The 20,233-nt window shown below is 40.7% G+C and overlaps 2 protein-coding genes across 3 annotated transcripts; both read left to right on the top strand.

The window, feature by feature from the left end:
• Positions 1–58: 58 nt before the first annotated feature.
• Positions 59–6,155, top strand: zgc:171422 (uncharacterized protein LOC100001353 homolog). 2 transcript variants are annotated; one of them, XM_017693953.2, is made up of 8 exons: positions 59–149; positions 607–809; positions 928–1,020; positions 1,306–1,401; positions 1,498–1,608; positions 1,724–1,844; positions 2,308–2,877; positions 3,655–6,155. In XM_017693953.2, exons 1-8 carry the CDS (start codon positions 146–148, stop codon positions 4,893–4,895), a joined length of 2,439 nt encoding a protein of 812 aa, XP_017549442.1. In that variant the 5' UTR covers positions 59–145; the 3' UTR covers positions 4,896–6,155. The 2 variants fall into 2 exon arrangements, with proteins under 2 accessions (XP_017549442.1, XP_017549444.1); XM_017693955.2 differs by having other exon boundaries at positions 148–239.
• A 5,821-nt stretch (positions 6,156–11,976) lies between these two features.
• On the top strand, positions 11,977–20,233 carry LOC108425360 (endothelial zinc finger protein induced by tumor necrosis factor alpha-like). Its single transcript, XM_017693952.2, has 9 exons — positions 11,977–12,089; positions 13,385–13,587; positions 14,055–14,135; positions 14,381–14,476; positions 15,178–15,288; positions 15,539–15,659; positions 16,179–16,821; positions 16,927–16,982; positions 18,846–20,233. The coding sequence occupies exons 1-9, from the start codon at positions 12,086–12,088 to the stop codon at positions 20,060–20,062; spliced, it is 2,532 nt and encodes an 843-aa protein (XP_017549441.1). The 5' UTR covers positions 11,977–12,085; the 3' UTR covers positions 20,063–20,233.

Below are 20,233 nucleotides of genomic sequence, written 5' to 3'. Positions count from 1 at the left end.
CAAGGTTTCCGCTTTTTTTTGTTTGTGGACACGCGCATGCGCAGTAGCATCTCCCAGCCTGCAGCTAACAGCCAATGGTTTCAACCGACGACAGTAAAACGAGACGTTTCTATCAGAAACTTCAACGAAATTATCGAAGAACACGATGAGTATGAGTTTTTGACTGCTTTCCTGAACTATGTATGCAAGACGTGTCGCATCTGCCTAGTTAAGTCTTATATAAAGTCGACACTAAGTTGGTAAGCTAACGTTTGTTGGTTTGACACTTAGCTAGTTAGCGCTTTAGCTGGTAGGCTAGTCTAGTGCTGTTTAGCTAGTCTCAGGCTTTTGGAGAGTGATCCATAAACTTTTATTGTTGATTTTTGCTGGATTTGTAATACTTTCCAGATGTAGACCCATGTGTCGGTGTGGACTGTAGCTATAAACATAGGGACTTGAGTTGCAATGGCAGTAACAAGGTTTGAAAGTTACTGGGCTAGCGAAATTAGTTCACTTGGTCAGATTGTGTTAGTGTTGCTAAGGAGACTTAACGTTATTAGGACCGTCATGTGACTTTTACGCAAGTACAGGTTTTTATGCCGTCGCACGGATGTTGGCTCTTTACAGGTTCTGCCCCTCCGATTTCTTCTCTGCGCCTGTTGGTTCCACCTCTGCGCCTGATGTCCGCCTTCATGTGGCAAATTGCTCAACGCCAGAATCTGGAGCATTATGGAAAACTGGAAGAATTTGTGTCCGTGGTGACTAAGCTGGTCCCAGAAGTATTGACCAGCAGACAGAAGGCTACGCTGATAATGGGTCTGAGAGCAAAGGTGAGCAGAGAGGGTAGGGATGGGGCACCCTTTTACTCCTGTGGTCTCCTAATAAAATAAAACCAATTCTGATGGGTAGACTAATGCTGTGTTCACTCTCTGACGATTCTTTCCTCAGATGATTCTGGAGATGTGCCGAGATGAAGTGCCGGCAGACTTTCAGACAGTGAAGTCACACATAAACAGTATCCAGTCCTCTCATTCGTCAAAGGTGAGCAAGTTCAGTGGTGTAGTGTTGTTTTGCCAACTGGGTGGGCAATGCCAGAATTCATCACTCTAATATGCATAATATATAACCTTAATGATTTTTTGAGAGGCATTCATTTAAATTGATAAAGCAAGTGACATAGGATGAAAGGACATGATAAAAATGGCTTCTCAACCAAGAGAGCAAATCCAACTAAACCGTATCACAAACAGCCACATTCAAAAGCATGAGATGGAATTGTGGAGACTTATTCCTCTTATATGACTATCATACTGTTTGTATTCCTAGGGCAGTGATCCAGAGGTAGAGAGCTTACAGGCAAACCTATTAAAACTTGTGCTCAGCTTGCTTGAGGACCCTGCCAAGAAGGAGCACTTCTTTCAGGTCAGTGTATGTCAGAGGGCATCACACATAACATGTTAATAAATGGATGCAGTATAAGAATTGTGAAAAAGATTCTGTTTACCTTGAAATCACCAGGAAGTGTTTCCATTTGAATATGGTCCTGACTTTGACAAAGCTCTGCAAGTTCTGGTGGGCCATTTTCTCTCCAGACTGGAACAGCTGCTGCCCGTTCCAAACTTCAAACAGGTTTGACCGTGCACACCTTAGTCTTTTGACCTTAAGCCTCCCAGCGTATTAGGGTGCAAATATATGATTGGTTCCATACTTCAAATGAGTGAAACATTATCAATATTTTTTCCAGACTTCATCATTGCTGGGTGCCTGCCACTGGGAGCTGAAAGAGTGTGTGGAGTCTGTTTGTAGAACAGAGAGTTTGCTACCCTTGATGCAGAGTGATATTTGTGGACCTTTGGAGGATAACGGTAAGATTTCATTTCCTCCTTATATAGGCATTCTAGAAATGAATTTTGAATCAGAGTCATATATTGGGCATGTACATTTTTACATCAAAATTTTGTTCTGTATAGTACTATCTAAAAGAGACCACTGTTCATTATTTAATTTCCATTCTAAGTGACCAAGTTACAAGAGTTCAGAAGATACTTCTGAGGAGATTAGGTGTTAGATTATAAACTTGTCTAATGTTAAAAGGTAAATAAATGAAAAATAGGAATTTCCCAGACTGGATTTCCAAATAAAGCCAAGGAAATAAAAGATCTAGATTATTCTGTATGAAAAGTCTATACACAAAGTACATACCGGTCAAAGGCTGAAGAGAAAAGCAGCATCTTTAGTCTGGACTCTGACCATTCAGTAATACAAAGAGAATTGAGTTGAAGTTGATTGAGAATTGATTTTGTTATTCTGTGTGTTTTTGCTTATAAGTTCTCCCATCAATAGTGGAGGAGAGAATCATCTCCTCGTTGTCCCTCCCTCCAATGATGGACACAGTTCTGTCCAGCCAGAGTAGCGACCAGCCAGACACACAGCCCTTTCTCGGCGCAGAGAGTCCTTCCCATGCACCTCAGGTTGTAGAGCATGAGTGTGAAGTGGAAGACTCTTGTGAGCATGATGAAGAACTCACATCAGGTCTTGATGAAACTGCATCATCAGAACATCCAAACACCCTTCAGTCTCCAAGAGCCAATGAAGGAGCAACAGAGGAAGAAGCAGAGAGGCAGAACTTTGAAATAGAGATCACAGAAGCTATTAAGCATTTGGAAAAGGAGAGCAAAATGCCAACTCAGGTGGCTGAATCTTTGCCAAGCACCGAAATGCCTGAAGTTAGTGCAGAGCCAAAGAATACAGAGGGGTCAGAGAGTGGTGTTTCTGAAGCTCCCGTGGCAGCAGTGGCTAATACAGGTCAAGAATCCAAAATGCAGATCCCCAGAATTCCGCTTACGAAAATCACCCTGCCATTGGAGCTTTCACGTTCAACCAGGGATGCTCAGAACAGTGAGTGCCGTCTGTCTGTCTGTCTGTCTGTCTGTCTGTCTGTCTGTCTGTCTGTCTGTCTGTCTGTCTGTCTGTCTAGGGATGTAAAATAGGGATGTAAAAATGCTAAAGTGTTAGCGCAGTTTTTGGAAACATTAAAATCTGAGGGCTATTTACAATTAGGGGCTGAGGAGACCAGGTAAGGACCAAATTAATCTATTATTGTACATCAAAATAACATCAGGCAAATGGAGAATAAACAGTGGCACAAGCAGCTGTTTAAAGAGTGGTACTGTGAGAAGCTCTCAAATGTTGTCATAGCTTGGGAAACCTACAAATTGAAAAACTACAAATATTGATTCAGTTTGGGGGCCTTTATTGCCTTATTGCAGTTTGAACAAAACCATTCTGTTTTATCTTGTGTGCTGACCCAGTGAAATCAGTCATTTGAAATAGTGACGTACATCATGACTGTGAAGTGTTTTTGCGATTTTGATTGGCTGTTTCATAGAACCTGTGCTGCAACCATTGTGCTGGAGTTTCAAGCAAGTTGCATGCTTTTTAGTGCAATTTAGTTGCATGTAGGTTTCAAGCAGCAAAAGTTCCATGAAAGTTTCACTGTATGAACGTACACCTTTTTTCAAGTTTAGTTTCCTTACTGATTTGTAAATAAGACAAGAAGTGTCCATATAATTCCAAGTGAAGACAAAGTAGTGGTTGATTTCCAGGAGTAAAGGCTGACTATGTTTGGTCATGTTTCAAAGTTATCTTTGTTTTTTTTTGTCCCCGTTCTCACAGATGATGTCCCTGAAGAACCTGGCTCTTTCCAGGAACCCAGCAGTCCTTCTGCACCTCTCTCATCTGGAAAAACATCTTTACAAGGTTCTTACCTTCTCAGCAGGCGACTTTACAAGTGTACAGAGTGTAGCAAGCGTTTTAAATATCGCTCTGAACTTCTTAAGCACCAGCAGACACACAGCAGCAGAACTCCGCCAAAGTGCTGCGAATGTGGCCAGGTCTTCAACGAGGCAAAACAGCTGTCTCTCCACCGACAGAAGAGCTGCAAGATGAGAACGTACAAGTGCATCAAGTGCGGAGCGGGCTTTAAGTCTCTGTCTAACTGGTACACCCACCAGCGGACACACAAGGTAGTTTGCACACACAAATGCCCTGAATGTGGCAAAGTGTTCCGCAGTCTTACAGGTTTGGTGGCCCACAGGCGAGAGCATACAGCGTCTACTGTAAACGGAGGTTACACTTGTGACAAATGCGATTTGACATTTGGGTCATATCGGGCCAGAGTGATGCACCAGAAGAAACATGAAATCAAACCTCAGGTGCCTCCACGGAAAGAGCGGGAACCTGGCAAGTGTCGATTCTGTGATGAAACCTTTATCGTTGTCAGCGATTTGAGAGTCCACTTGAAAACACACCCGGAGTACAGGCCACATCAGTGTGACCAATGTGGAAAGTGCTTTGCTTTACGCAGCAGCCTGTTAGCGCATCTTTCAAATCACACTGGAGAAAAGCCGCTGCTTTGTACACAATGTGGGAAGCGCTTTTTCAACAAAATTCAACTCAAATCACACATGAGGTGCCATTCGGGTGAGAAACCACACATGTGCCCTCACTGCGGCAAGTGCTTCTCACTACTGGGCAACTTAAACATCCATGTGAGAATACATACGGGAGAAAAGCCTTATGTGTGCCGCCAGTGTGGAAAAGGCTTCATATCCGCTGGAGACTTGCAGGTCCACCAGCGCAGTCATACAGGTGAGAAACCCTACTGCTGTACTGTCTGCGACAAAAGGTTTGTGGTTTCAAGCCACTTGACTGCGCACAAGCGCGTCCACACGGGCGAACGACCTTTCTCCTGCCCCCAGTGCGGGAAGACCTTTGTTCGGAGATACGACTGGAGCAAACACATGTACACACACTCAGGGGTCAAGCCCTACCCTTGCACCATCTGCCAAAAGAGTTACACGCGCCGCACTCACTTGAACAGACACATGCAGAGTCATGTTGGCCACCAGTGTTGATTGATGTGTGACTGAATGACTGGTATTTCTGAAAGTTGAAGCAAAAGCTGGTTTCGTGAGAAGTACATACTTGAAGGACATTCCAGTGTGAGCTTAAAAAGCACATTTGCCCCTATGTCTTGACCAAATGCAGATGATATAATGAATCAATAAATGCTGGCTGTATAGTTTGTTGAAGTATCGTGTGTGCTTTGTTTTTTTGCTCAGAGCAAGTAGGTTATTTGCCATTTGTTGTTCTATTGACAGTTTAATAGGTTCATGGTTATAATCAGCAAATATGTCAGTCGTTTTCATGGCAATTCAAGTATAGTGAATAAACGCTAGCAGCATCCAAAGGAAGTGTTCAAGGGTAACTTGGTGGCAATTGGGTACATTACCTTGGTGGCCCCATGACAACTAGTTTTACAGAGTTAAGTAAAATGATCAAATATTGTGAAATTAGCTTGATCTTTGTATGAAGAGTACATTATTTAATTAAGAAAACTTCACCTTCGAGCAAATGCTTTTAGCTAATAAATGTTTTCTTTTTGTAATGTATGCCAAGCTCTGAGAATAGTTATCCAAGGGAATTAAAAAATTCTAGTGGTACTGAAAGCTGTATAATTAACCGGAATTTTTTGTTACAAATTGTTACTCATTTAACATTCACTGGTTCATTGTTATTAATAAATGTTCACATTGTATAATGTTTATATTATTGTTATTTTGTTGTACGTTTAATGTGGTTTCGTTATGTTGCTTGTGTTAAATACCTGCTCTGATTGCTCATGTATTTGGTCTTGAGGGTCAACCTGTAAATCTGTATCAAATATAGTCAGGCCTGTGACCCAGCTCAGGTAGATGGTGGTAACGTATAGATACAGCACCTTTTTCATTTTGATTTTCAATTAAACATTTGTGAACTTAAATGTGAGGTATTTATTTAAATTACTGCACTCTGTCATTACAGAGTAACAGATGGATCTTATTTTCCCATCTTATGTATTTTATATAATCAGTCTGTTGCCATGGACACAGAATCAACTTTCTACAGTCCTCTGACCTAAGTTTCACTGAGTGAGCTGAAGATGGACAGATTTTGTATGGAGTAATCCTCTCAGATTCACTCAGATTTCGTTTTTCCACCTCATCCAGCTGTATAGGAAAACACAGCAAAGGGAGAGAATACAAAGAAGAATACCAGGAATGCCAACAAATGTGACAGATGGTTTGAATCACTAAAATGTATTTTTATGTTGAATAAATTTATCTTAGGGAAAAGAGGATATATATTTCTATCATTTATCAATCGTAAATGTTTACTTTCATAGCCTGTTTTTGCTCATCTTTGCCGAGAGCGAAATGTTAGCTAGCATCTTCAGTGAATGGAGTTAATGGAGCTAAGTGGCTAAAAACAATAACTGAGTGTATTTCTTTTATGCTGCAGTAGGACTAACCGAGTGTGTTTCTTTTACGCTGCAGCAGGACTAACCGAGTGTGTTTCTTTTACGCTGCAGTAGGACTAACTGAGTGTATTTCTTTTACGCTGCAGTAGGACTAACTGAGTGTGTTTCTTTTACGCTGCAGTAGGACTAACCGAGTGTGTTTCTTTTACGCTGCAGCAGGACTAACCGAGTGTGTTTCTTTTACGCTGCAGCAGGACTAAATGAGTGTATTTCTTTTACGCTGCAGTAGGACTAACCGAGTGTGTTTCTTTTACGCTGCAGTAGGACTAACCGAGTGTGTTTCTTTTACGCTGCAGCAGGACTAACCGAGTGTGTTTCTTTTACGCTGCAGCAGGACTAACCGAGTGTGTTTCTTTTACGCTGCAGCAGGACTAACTGAGTGTGTTTCTTTTACGCTGCAGCAGGACTAACCGAGTGTGTTTCTTTTACGCTGCAGTAGGACTAACCGAGTGTGTTTCTTTTACGCTGCAGTAGGACTAACCGAGTGTGTTTCTTTTACGCTGCAGCAGGACTAACCGAGTGTGTTTCTTTTACGCTGCAGCAGGACTAACCGAGTGTGTTTCTTTTACGCTGCAGTAGGACTAACTGAGTGTGTTTCTTTTACGCTGCAGCAGGACTAACCGAGTGTGTTTCTTTTACGCTGCAGCAGGACTAACCGAGTGTGTTTCTTTTACGCTGCAGTAGGACTAACCGAGTGTGTTTCTTTTACGCTGCAGTAGGACTAACCGAGTGTGTTTCTTTTACGCTGCAGCAGGACTAACCGAGTGTGTTTCTTTTACGCTGCAGCAGGACTAACTGAGTGTGTTTCTTTTACGCTGCAGTAGGACTAACCGAGTGTGTTTCTTTTACGCTGCAGCAGGACTAACCGAGTGTGTTTCTTTTACGCTGCAGCAGGACTAACTGAGTGTGTTTCTTTTACGCTGCAGCAGGACTAACTGAGTGTGTTTCTTTTACGCTGCAGTAGGACTAACCGAGTGTGTTTCTTTTACGCTGCAGTAGGACTAACCGAGTGTGTTTCTTTTACGCTGCAGTAGGACTAACTGAGTGTGTTTCTTTTACGCTGCAGTAGGACTAACCGAGTGTATTTCTTTTACGCTGCAGTAGGACTAACCGAGTGTATTTCTTTTACGCTGCAGTAGGACTAACCGAGTGTATTTCTTTTACGCTGCAGCAGGACTAACCGAGTGTGTTTCTCTTACGCTGCAGTAGGACTAACTGAGTGTATTTCTTTTACGCTGCAGTAGGACTAACCGAGTGTGTTTCTTTTACGCTGCAGTAGGACTAACCGAGTGTGTTTCTTTTACGCTGCAGTAGGACTAACTGAGTGTGTTTCTTTTACGCTGCAGTAGGACTAACCGAGTGTATTTCTTTTACGCTGCAGTAGGACTAACCGAATGTGTTTCTTTTACGCTGCAGTAGGACTAACCGAGTGTGTTTCTTTTACGCTGCAGCAGGACTAACCGAGTGTGTTTCTTTTACGCTGCAGTAGGACTAACCGAGTGTGTTTCTTTTACGCTGCAGCAGGACTAACCGAGTGTGTTTCTTTTACGCTGCAGTAGGACTAACCGAGTGTGTTTCTTTTACGCTGCAGCAGGACTAACCGAGTGTGTTTCTTTTACGCTGCAGTAGGACTAACCGAGTGTATTTCTTTTACGCTGCAGTAGGACTAACTGAGTGTTTCTTTTACGCTGCAGCAGGACTAACTGAGTGTGTTTCTTTTACGCTGCAGCAGGACTAACCGAGTGTGTTTCTTTTACGCTGCAGTAGGACTAACCGAGTGTGTTTCTTTTACGCTGCAGTAGGACTAACCGAGTGTGTTTCTTTTACGCTGCAGCAGGACTAACCGAGTGTGTTTCTTTTACGCTGCAGCAGGACTAACCGAGTGTGTTTCTTTTACGCTGCAGCAGGACTAACCGAGTGTGTTTCTTTTACGCTGCAGCAGGACTAACCGAGTGTATTTCTTTTACGCTGCAGCAGGACTAACCGAGTGTATTTCTCTTACGCTGCAGTAGGACTAACCGAGTGTATTTCTCTTACGCTGCAGTAGGACTAACTGAGTGTATTTCTTTTAAGCTGCAGTAGGACTAACTGAGTGTATTTCTTTTACGCTGCAGTAGGACTAACTGAGTGTATTTCTTTTACGCTGCAGCAGGACTAACTGATTGTATTTCTTTTACGCTGCAGTAGGACTAACTGAGTGTATTTCTTTTACGCTGCAGTAGGACTAACCGAGTGTATTTCTTTTACGCTGCAGTAGGACTAACCGAGTGTGTTTCTTTTACGCTGCAGTAGGACTAACCGAGTGTGTTTCTTTTACGCTGCAGCAGGACTAACCGAGTGTGTTTCTCTTACGCTGCAGTAGGACTAACCGAGTGTGTTTCTCTTACGCTGCAGTAGGACTAACCGAATGTGTTTCTTTTACGCTGCAGTAGGACTAACCGAGTGTGTTTCTCTTACGCTGCAGTAGGACTAACCGAGTGTGTTTCTCTTACGCTGCAGTAGGACTAACCGAGTGTGTTTCTCTTACGCTGCAGTAGGACTAACCGAATGTGTTTCTTTTACGCTGCAGTAGGACTAACCGAGTGTGTTTCTCTTACGCTGCAGTAGGACTAACCGAGTGTGTTTCTCTTACGCTGCAGCAGGACTAACCGAGTGTGTTTCTCTTACGCTGCAGTAGGACTAACCGAGTGTGTTTCTCTTACGCTGCAGTAGGACTAACCGAATGTGTTTCTTTTACGCTGCAGTAGGACTAACCGAGTGTGTTTCTCTTACGCTGCAGTAGGACTAACCGAGTGTGTTTCTCTTACGCTGCAGTAGGACTAACCGAGTGTGTTTCTCTTACGCTGCAGTAGGACTAACCGAGTGTGTTTCTCTTACGCTGCAGTAGGACTAACCGAGTGTGTTTCTTTTACGCTGCAGTAGGACTAACCGAGTGTGTTTCTCTTACGCTGCAGTAGGACTAACCGAGTGTGTTTCTCTTACGCTGCAGTAGGACTAACCGAGTGTATTTCTTTTACGCTGCAGTAGGATTTGTGCCCGACTGCGTTAAACACCCAAGTACTTCTAGCTAAATAAGCTTGTGTTAAGTATTTATCGTCAGCTAAATGGTTTTGGGATACTTATAAAGCTGTACATCTAAGTTTAAAACTCTAATGTTTCAAAAACTGAAGTGCTGACGCTTTAACCTTTTACATTCCCACTTCAACATTTTCCTGAAGAAAAGGGAAAACTTAAGGTCAAAATTCAGTGTCACTGCTACTGAGTGCTGATTGGTTGAAGAGCTCATCAGCTGGTATAATGAATGCACACCAGACTGTTATAAGCAGTTACTAGAGGTGGACAAAGTACACAAATCAAGTACTTGAGTTAAAGTAGAGATACCCAAGGTAAAATATTACTCCAGAAAATGTAGAAGTCCTTACTCTAGACCTCAACTTGAGTAAAAGTACAAAAGTATTTGCCTTCAAATGTACTTAAGTATCAAAAGTAAAAGTACTAAAAGATTAATTATGGCTCTGATGTCCTGTTATCAGTTTTATAACAAGACTCGCTTCATGAACTCATTTTAGGTGAAAATCCTCCAGTGTCTCTCTTGGTAAACCAGTCTTTTAATAGAACGTTCAAGGATTCAAGGATTCAAGTCATTAATTAACGTCATTAATAAGTGATGCTGACGTCTATTAAAATGATCATAAGCACAAAACACTGAAGGTAAACAGTTTCCATCAGGGAGAACCGAGTGGCTCTGAAATCACTTTTTACACACAAGCAAAGTTTCAGTTTAAGATTACTTTGTAAATTAGTTACAAGCTGAAAGAAAAACTGGCTTTAAACTCAGGATCACAAATAAGTTTTGCTTTACTGTGTTGATCTGTAGGCCTCTGTTCATAAACATAAACTAACTGAAAGTAATTTACTATAAAATGAAAGTGTTTGTATGAATTCAGATAAAAAGAAACGTGCCAGTCAAACTGCCTATGTGTACATATTTCTATATTGTGGTTTATTTACACAAAGTTAGGTTAGTTCATCATTTCGGTGACGTATGTTATCCCAAATTTTACGCTGCTGCGCTGACGTTGAACCGTGTGCTGCACTGGGTCGGTATGACCAACAGGTCAAAACAAGCTCAGAACAAAGTGACCGCTGTGCCCTGATTGGTCCTCTGGCTTTGCGCTTCTTTGTTTTGACATGTTACATTTTTATACACACAAAAACCAAAAGGAACGACAGATTTCTCAAAATGTAGTGGAGTAAAAAGTCAGATATTAGACTCTGAAATGTAGTGGAGTGAAAGTAAAAAGTCGCCCAAAATGGAAAAACTTAAGTAAAGTACAGTTAAAAGAAAAAACTACTTAAATACAGTAACAAATTACATTTACTTAGTTACTGTCCACCACTGGCAGTTACAGATGCAGTTTTTAAACATGTGCTGTTTTGTGTTCAGAAACCAAGTACTACTCTGTCAATTTACAATTTACAAACTGCGGTTTCTCCTGCAAACTTCCACTAGTGTCTGATCAACCTGGAAAACGTGACTGCCGAATGCCAGATGGCGCCAGCGAGCGAGTCCTAAATGAATGGGGAGCTAATTTATTTAGCTAAATACATAAAACGAAAAGTTACAGTAGTTTCTATCCACTTATCCAGCACGTTCCTTTAATTTTGGTAGAAGGGTGCATTTCACTAAAAAAACAGAGGGCGCACGCGAGTGAGTCCTCAATAATTGGGAGTAAATGGAGCTCAACGGCTAAAAACGAGAAGTTAAAATAGTTTCTAATCACTTCCCCAGAACGTTTCTTTTATTTTAGAAAGTAGAAGGATGCATTTGACCAAAAAAGAAAGAAATCTTATCTGTGTGTTTCCTTTTTTCTACAGTAAACGGGTTTTGGGCAGCAGGAGGCGGGCTTTACTGTTAGAGCGTGATGATTGACCGGTGAGCGGAGCAGCTCATTGGCTGATGTCTGATGGCTGATCACTGACGTCATGGACATACATGAGGCACCGTTTTAAACTCCTATACAGTTTAAAAGCTCTTAAAAACATAGCAACTGTGTTAAAATGTTTTATGATATTCATTGTTCAGGAAATGATCTTTTACATTTAAAATATTTACGCATTAATAAACTGATTTTGCTCAAACGCTCCATATCAACCCAGTCATTTTGGACTCACTCGGGAGCGCCCTCTAGCGTTTGAGACAACCGGAGGACATCGCAGAGCGGTAATTCTCTCTACAAGCTCTCTTCTATCGTTACCGTTGCTGAGTGCTGATTGGTTGACGAGTGGAGGCGCTCAGTGGCTGAAGCGCTTTGATGTAAAAAACGTACATGAGGCGCTGTTATAATATTTTATAATTGGACTTAGATTACAAATATTACAGCAGCGTTAAAATGTTTTACGCTATTCTGTGTTCAGGAAATGAACGCTGTTCTCACTAAAAATGTTCACGCATTTACAAACTGATTTTGCTCAAATGCTCCACGTCAGCCCGTTCATTCTGGACTCACAGGAGCGCGCCCTCTAGCGGTGGACAAAACCAGAGCGCGTTCCTGACCAAAGCAGAGCTCTGACCAAAGCTCGTTTGAGCTCCAGCTCTGTAGGGGGCAGTACGAGCACCATCAGCTGGTCTGAGGATCAGCAGTAAACACGCTAAAAGAAGCTGAAGTCGCAGGCGGTGGAGGTTCTTGTCGTTTCTCCGGTTCTGGTTGAAGTTTTTGGACGGAACTGCCGCTCTGGAGCGACATGGGTAAGAACCCTCAGCCTTTAGCGCTTAATCGCGCTCATAGGCTTCAGGTCTTATGTGTAGAACTGAACTGAGGTAAATAAAGCGGACAGCCGCGAGAGCCGGGAAGTTTAGAGCGATGCTACCTTCACTGTATGAACGCAGACCGCCGCACATCGAACAAGGTAACAGTACATGTTCAGCAGCAGCAGCGGCTGGTACTGTTGTTCATAGTCTGATTTGGATTATATGGATTATTTACTTGCTTTGAGCTTTTGCGCCAGTAAACACTGACAGAAAATTAGTATAACAGAACAGTAATAGGTAGCATAAAAACAAAATACTATCAGTGAATGGGCTCTAAATGAAATAATTTCTTTGTTTTTTTTTTGTTATAGTTTCTTATATAAAATTTCCACATCTAGAAATGTAAAAAAATAATATTTTGGGAAGAGTCTGGACATTGTGTTGGCAAGATAATATAGACAGTGAAATCCAGAGGGTGGGTGAATGAATGAATGAATGAATATCTGTCTGTCTGTGAAATATTGTCCTGCTCAGATGCGTTTTGCTAGTGTAGATCACACTGCAGGCTCTCCTTTGCCATCATAGAGTTAATGACAAAGCGAAACAGCTGAACATAGAAAGTTTAGAAAGCCTGGAAAATTATGAAACAAAACTCCGAGGGGGAAACGTCTTTAGAAAGGGAGTTTGTGAGTAAATGTTAAGAATCACAGTAAAAGGCCTTTTAAAAGGGAATTCTGATGATTTTTTTGCTGGTCAAGATGTAAACAAAGTCATTCAGAGCGATTTCATGTGAAGTGATTACTTGTAACACATTTCTTTACAGTGGTGCTGATGGGAACCAGGAGATGTGATTTCTACAACTCAAATATAGCCATTTTATACATTATCCAAAACGACCAGTAAATCTGTGTGTGTCTTCTGAGGTTTTATATGCAATGTTAATATAATAAACAAATCCAAGAATAAGTTTTCTTTGGACACTGTTCTGCCTTACAGCACCCTACATGACCCTCTTTGCCATGAATAGTAATAAGAAAAAAACATTTCTGCCATAATCTGATCTCAAAAGTACTCTAAAATAATCTCTCAGACATCAGGCCACATTTATGGACGTTTGGTTCCTATCACTACCACTGTGAACAACTCTGGCTTGGTAAGTTTGTCAAGAATGGAGCATTTCACATCTAACCACATTGAATGAATTAGTTTACATCGTAAACTGAATTATGGAGATCTTTTGAAAAGAATTTTCTCTTTTACTGATTTGATCATTCTGTAAATCTGTTCTGCAGGTTCTCCTCTTCCATTCTCGTCGCTGCGACTGCTGGTGCCGCCACTGCGTCTCATGTCTGCCTTCATGTGGCAGGTCGTCCAACAACAGAAGTTGGAGCATTTTAATGAACTAGAGGAGTACATCCTTCTCCTGACGAAGATGTTTCCGAAGATTCTGAGCGAACGGCAAAAGACTGCACTGGTTATGGGTCTCAGAGCAAAGGTAAGATTCAGAGATCTAGTCAGACTTTTACAGCTAATACATAAAGAAATGCAACATCAGAGAATATTGTTGTAGGTTTTCCTGTAGGAGTTTATGTGGTGAGATTCTTACTCAACACGAGTCAGTCAGTAACCGTGTTTCTCTCAAAATGCATGATGTCTTTTATTGCTTTGGTGCAGGTTTAGTGTTGCATTTGGTTCAGGTGTAGTGTTCTGTATTTTTTTGCATGTGCACAGATGTAGGAAAACAAAAGGTATTAGATTTATAGTGTATAAGCACGGACTTACTGGGATAAAATCCAGATGTCTTTAAATCTGGTAATGGCTTGAATTCCGATAATGACTTTAATCTGTTGTAACATCATAAGTGTATTGTTTCTATGACTGCCTTGAAACAGACAATGATTATTACTATTCGGGTAAACTTGCTTAGTGTCAGTGTTGGTTTGACCACTTTTACTGTTACAGATGATTCTTGAAACTTGTAAAGGTGAGGTGCCAATCAACATGGAGACAATCAAGGAGCATCTTCAGACAGTTGAGTCCAAGGTGAAGATCATCTCATGATGAGTAATTTCAGTTCTGCCAGACATACAGTGGGTTCTGTATGTAAAAAAAATGCTTATCTTTTGTATGATTTTGTAATTTTATACACAGCTTTAAATGGCAAATTATATATATTAAATTATATTTTGTTTTCCACCTTGGCCTCATTACACAGATTTAATATGCATAGTTTTATTCGCAGTTATTGTTAAAGAGAAGATGATCACCGTTTACACTTTTTTCATCAGGCCGCTGGTTCAGAGGTAGAAAGTTTACAGTGCAAATTGTTAAAGCTACTCATAAGCCTCCTGGAGGATCCAGTTAAAAAAGAGCACTTCTTTCAGGTAAGAATTTGTTGATAATTGTGGAAGGTTATCTCGTAAAGAGAAAAAAAACAGTTTGATTTGAGCATCACAACCTGTTGTCTGATTGTATTCTTAAGCTTGATTTATACTTCAGGACAAAAGTGCATGACGTGTTCTGCATCTTATTGAGAAGTCCAGGGAAATGGCAAATTAACTGCATTGTTTCTTTGGACAAATGGCAGGTCTGACATACATTGAGAAAATAATGGTTGCTATATTGGAGGAGGAAAACATTTTATGTTTAGAAAGTGGATTAGCTAAATGTATGTCTATATATTCCTCCAAATACTTTAGTTTAAACAAAAGAAAGAGTTGTAACTTAGCCTGTACTGGCACAATCTGTCACATCTGCCTCCATCAAACTGGCTTCTTTCCAATTTTCTTTCAAACTTATGAGGATGACATTTATGACCTTCAAAATGAAGCAGCTTCTATAAATGTGATGTTTGAAACCCTTAAAATCATTAGAATTGTTGAATACGCATCATCCTTTTTATGCAGCTTGCGGAAAAAAGTTATAATTATTTATACTGAATAACTCAATTTACTGATAATTCCTTAGAAGTGAGAAACTTCTAAAGTCAATTAAATGAAAATAACTGCAAATAAAAATTTTGACTGTACAATTTGACTGCTTTGTTGATCTCCTGTGTGCTGGACTGTCCGCATATTTCCCCCAGGAGGTTTTCCCACTTGAGTATGGTCCTGACTTTGACAAAGCACTGCAAGTCCTGGTTGGTCATTTTCTCTCCAGATTGGAACAGTTGCTCCCAGTACCAAACTTCAAACAGGTATTTAGATGATAATTCTGCTTTACTATCTCCTAACTCTGTTGTTAAGCAGACATTCTTTTTTCTGTTGGATGAATAAGATTATTCAAACGTCTTTTGGAAATTGAGTACCATGTACTTGTACACATTTTCTTGCATGTTTTGAATTGTATACTGCTTTCCACCTATCATTATAAGATTTAAATTATTCAGCGTATATAATAATTGCACTTTACAGATAATTGCATTTTCTGATTCTTTCTTTTTTTAGGCTGCTTTGTGGTTAAGTAGTGCACCCACTGGTTGGGAGAACTTGGTACAGACAGATTGGAATCCCAGATTCTTACTGCCTTTGCTTCGAAGTGACTATCAAGGAACTTTAGAAACAAACGGTAAGACGTTATAAACAACTGTTTTTTGTTCTAGTGTCATGTGTAGATTATGCAATAACACTGATGGCCATCATTGTTCCTCATTCGAATTGTGTTAAAATATTGTGAGAAAATAAAATGATAGAAAGTGGACAAAATTTGAATTAGTAGAAATTTGGCCTGTGCTGGTAACAGAACTCTTATTTGGGTGGAACTGTGTGGAAAATAGCCACTGTGAACGATTAAACCGTGACCTTGTTTATGCACTTTTCCTTCTGGTAATTTTGAGAAGGCTCCTAACAGTGAAACAGATGCGTAAGAAAACAGTGATGACACGTGAGCCTTGATCTTTGTCAGACAATACAATGTAATAAGAGTTCAGTAAAAGTGGTTGTATTATGTTATCATCTTTAAATTGGCCACGATAGTGTTAATAATCTAGTATGGAATAATGGAATAGGGAATTACGCACAACCTTTACTCTCTGAGGCTGCACTGTCTTATTTGATTGAAAGTTTCCTTTCTATGTTTTGTCAACAGGTCTCCCTTCTGTAGTGGAGGACAGAATAATCTCTACCTTATCGCTCTCTCCTTTGACTGATGTGGCCATGCCCAGGGAGAGTAACACTGATGACCAGTCAGAACTTTCCTCCTGTTTAGAGAGTTCCTCCCAGGATGTAAACCAAGATATGAACCAGGATGTAAGCCAAGAGAATAAGACAGAAGCTCTATCTCCCAAAATCCTCAATTTTAATCAAATAGAGGGCCACAGTGACATTGTTGTAGAGCTGGAATCATCCAGATGTGGCTTACAAGAAGAAGGAGATTTAATCGAGAATGACGTTGAGGAAAGTTCTGTCTGTGAAGTTGAAGAGGTGACAATGGAAACCTCTCAGAGTGAAAGTGAAGATGTGCAAGCATCCACTGAGCCGGACAGGCCTGAGAATGAAGCATCAACTGAAGTTGCTGGACCTGAGCCAATTTCAGAAATCTCTGGTACAAATGCAGATCTGAGGGACGTTGATGAAGGAGGTGTTGAAGCTGCTGATAAAGCATCTGCGATCAGCGCGGGGCCTCTGCTTAAAGTGGTTGTCCCGAGGCATCTGATATCAGTAATTAAACAAGTCCAGCTGCCTTCAGTTTCACTCTCACGGTGCATGTGCAGTGAATCAGGATCCCTTAAGTGAGTGTGTTCACATAAATTATGCAAGTAGACATTTGTTTGAAATGGAGAAAAATACAATTACAATTAATACAAGTTATAAAACTGTAATTACTTTTTTAACAGATTGGGCCCTGAAGTTTTGAAGACATCCTCCTCCTCCTCTCCTTCTCCTTCCTCAGGTAAGAAACATTTTATGTATTTCATTATAAATAATAATAATACTTGTGTTGAAGTTAACATAGTAATAATACAATAACACACTAAATAATTAATAGTTGATGCATTTTACTAGTTTCATCTTTCATTAAATGAAATCAAGTGATTTTCATGGTTTGACTGATGTGACATTGTGTTTACACAATGAAAATAACAGTGTTGAATTATGGAATGTTTTAAATACCTGCACCTGAAGCTTATTTTGTCCACTCATGTAGTTGTAACAAAATGGCTCTGATAGGATGCTCCCAGATGCGTAGTTTTGATCATAGACCTTTTGAGGTGGTTTTTGTTAATGGGATACCATTTTTAAAATAGCTGCCGCTCTGTGGTAAACAGAAATGTTCAAAAGTCTTTTTTGTCCTGTGTATGTTTTCCCTCTGAATGACACTGATCCTCTGAATTAAGAAGTCGTTAAGTTGGTGAAATATGAATAATATTACATCCACAACTGAAGGCTCCTGCGTATTGAACTGATATTGCATGAGGTGTAATACTGCACTCAGTTCTGTACCACCAGCTTCACACCACAAGTTGTCTGTAATGTTTGTCACTGATTTTCACAAGATAAAGAATTTCAGTATAAATGACTGGTAGATGGGAGTGGCTACTCGATTTATGCATTGCTGTCACACCAAGAGAAGCTCTGAAGGAAGTATGTTCAGCTGCTCACACAAAATCAAAACCTTTCATTTAGTCATGATTTAGTTTTCCTAGACAGAGTGTGTTATTAGCATTGGCAATAGCTTTCATCTACAGTCTGAAACTTTTCTTGTTATTTTACATATTGTAATGTTCAGATTCATGCACATGAGGTAAGACAGTACGTATTTGCCTGATTTGGGCCATAGAGAATACAAGTAAATGCTTCTTTTAATGCTTCCAAGCTCAAGGAAATAATTCTGGAGGATATTTACTGACATGGCAGTTCACATTAATGTAGCTGTTTATAGGGTTGTATAAAAAGGTATTTTGATAGTTGATTATTCTCTTGAATTAATCAACTAATAATTAATTTATTGGCCTCCATGTGGAATGTAATGTAAATGTGAAAAGCTGTAAAAGCAATATGGTGATGTTCTGACAAACTGAGGCACACTTTGCCAAGAGTTGAATTACCACAACAGAAGCAAATCTGAAGTGCTTTGTGTGTCTGCTCATGATTTTAAGCAGTAAATAATAGGCAATAGCTAAAAATAGGAGATACAGTAATAAATATTATATATTAACATTATTATTTATATTTTAACATGTTAGATCTCTAGATAAGCTTTGGGTGAACAGATTTCCTATATTAGCTGATGTTTTTTTAAAGCTAATTAACTAGCTGTACATAGTTAGCTATCTTATGCCTATAATGCTGCGATGGGATGAGCTGCCGATGGTTCAGCGGTTTTCTGATAGAGGTAGCTGATAAGTACCTCTAACAGAAACCAAAACGGCTTAGATCAGTGACTAAAATTATAAATGTAACATGATGAGCTTTAGTGATTTTTAGTGTTACTGCAGTGCTGAGAATGATCCACCACCCAAATAGTACCTGCTCTGTGAGGGTCCATGGGGGGTCATGACAGCTGAAGAACAGGGTAAAAGGGGGCTAACAAAGTATCAGAGAAACAGATGGACTACAGACTTTAATTGTAGATCTACAAAGTGCTCCTATATAGTAAGTGGAGCTGATGATATGAACAATGAGTGCAGAAACAAGGATAATAATGTTATGCCTGATCGGTGTAAATTATGTATGTACATCTGTTTATTAATGTCTATTTAAATGTATTTATGATTGTATCTAGATTTTCATGGTGTTATTGTCTCTATTCTAGGAAATGGCTGCAAAACTCAAACAAAGAGATCGCAGCTAAGGAGGCAACATCAGTGTTCTGAGTGTAGGTTATCTTTCAGGTGTCAGGTAGAACTGAGGGCGCATATGCGAAGGCACACAGAAAAGGGCCCCTACAAATGTCATCCCTGTAAACTGAACTTTAAAACGTATTTCCAGGCGTCTGTGCACCAGCGCAAGTGGCATAGCAAGATAACATACTCCTGTGCCCACTGTGATCAGACCTTCAAGTCTATGAAGGCTTGGTTGATGCACCGTAGAGAACACAAAGTCCAAACAGTGCACCGGTGTGCTGACTGTGGGAAAGAATGCATATCCCTGCAGTCTCTGGTGAATCATTCCAAGGTTCATAACCACTTGGTGAGCGAGCGTTTGCTGGATTCGTATAAATGTATCGCTTGCGGGGAAACGTTCTCTCAGAAATCTGACTTTTTGAGCCATATGGAAACCCACAAGGCTCATGGACGAGTTAGAACGGACCAGAACAAAGCCGCAAGGCCTTCAAAGCGCCCACCAGGAGAGTGTCGATTCTGCGGCCAGATGTTTTCCGTGATTGAGCTGCGGAACCACCTGAAAACCCATCCAGAGTTCAGGCCTCACCAGTGCGACCACTGTGGCAAGTGTTTTGCCACTCTGCAAGGCTTACTGGCTCACATATCAAATCACACAGGGGAAAAGCCTCACAGTTGCTTAAGCTGTGGGAAGAAATTTTTCAGCAGATCTCAGCTCAAGTCCCACATGAGATCCCATTCAAAAGAGAGGCCATACTGCTGCTCTTACTGTGGGAAATGCTTCCACAGTCTCGGAAACCTCACCATCCACACAAGGTTGCACACCGGAGAGAAGCCCTACGTGTGCTTGGAATGTGGAAAGGCTTTCAGTTCTGCCGGATGTTTGCAGGTGCATCGCCGCTGCCACACTGGAGAGAAGCCCTATCCGTGCAGCATATGTGGAAGAAGCTTCATCGTATCGAGTCATCGTACCATACACATGAGGTCACACACGGGCCTGCGACCCTATGTTTGTGAAGTCTGCGGAAGGGCTTTTGTGAGGAGACGCTGCTTGAATGAGCACTTGTACAGCCATAGCGACGTGAAACCCTTTATGTGTTCGGCCTGCCCTAAGAGCTTTACACGCCGTGGCCACTTGAAGAGACACATGCGGTGCCACGGTGGTGACCAAAGCAGTGAAAACATTTGAACTGAGAGTTTTAAACTTTCTTTAGTCTGTAAACTGAAAGCTCTACAATCATAAAGGTGGTTCCTGAGATGTAAAAATAGGTGTGGATCCAGTTTTACTGTGGCATTTATCATGAACTTTGTAAAAAGTGCTGGAAATATCAATAAATCATTGATTCCCTTTTGTTTTTTA

Source organism: Pygocentrus nattereri, chromosome 1 (genome assembly GCF_015220715.1).
Source record: "Pygocentrus nattereri isolate fPygNat1 chromosome 1, fPygNat1.pri, whole genome shotgun sequence".
NCBI classification, from domain to species: domain Eukaryota; kingdom Metazoa; phylum Chordata; class Actinopteri; order Characiformes; family Serrasalmidae; genus Pygocentrus; species Pygocentrus nattereri.
Note: the sequence above shows the minus strand (reverse complement) of the source record. Positions and strands in the feature narration are given on the sequence as shown.

What these genes read in the sequence shown, in the direction of transcription:
- zgc:171422 (XM_017693953.2), top strand. An exon ending in AGTCCTCTCATTCGTCAAAG is followed by an intron (nt 1,021 to 1,305) that starts GTGAGCAAGTTC and finishes TTGTATTCCTAG; the next exon opens with GGCAGTGATCCAGAGGTAGA. An exon ending in AACCAGGGATGCTCAGAACA is followed by an intron (nt 2,878 to 3,654) that starts GTGAGTGCCGTC and finishes CCGTTCTCACAG; the next exon opens with ATGATGTCCCTGAAGAACCT.
- LOC108425360 (XM_017693952.2), top strand. An exon ending in TTATGGGTCTCAGAGCAAAG is followed by an intron (nt 13,588 to 14,054) that starts GTAAGATTCAGA and finishes TTACTGTTACAG; the next exon opens with ATGATTCTTGAAACTTGTAA. An exon ending in AGTGAATCAGGATCCCTTAA is followed by an intron (nt 16,822 to 16,926) that starts GTGAGTGTGTTC and finishes CTTTTTTAACAG; the next exon opens with ATTGGGCCCTGAAGTTTTGA.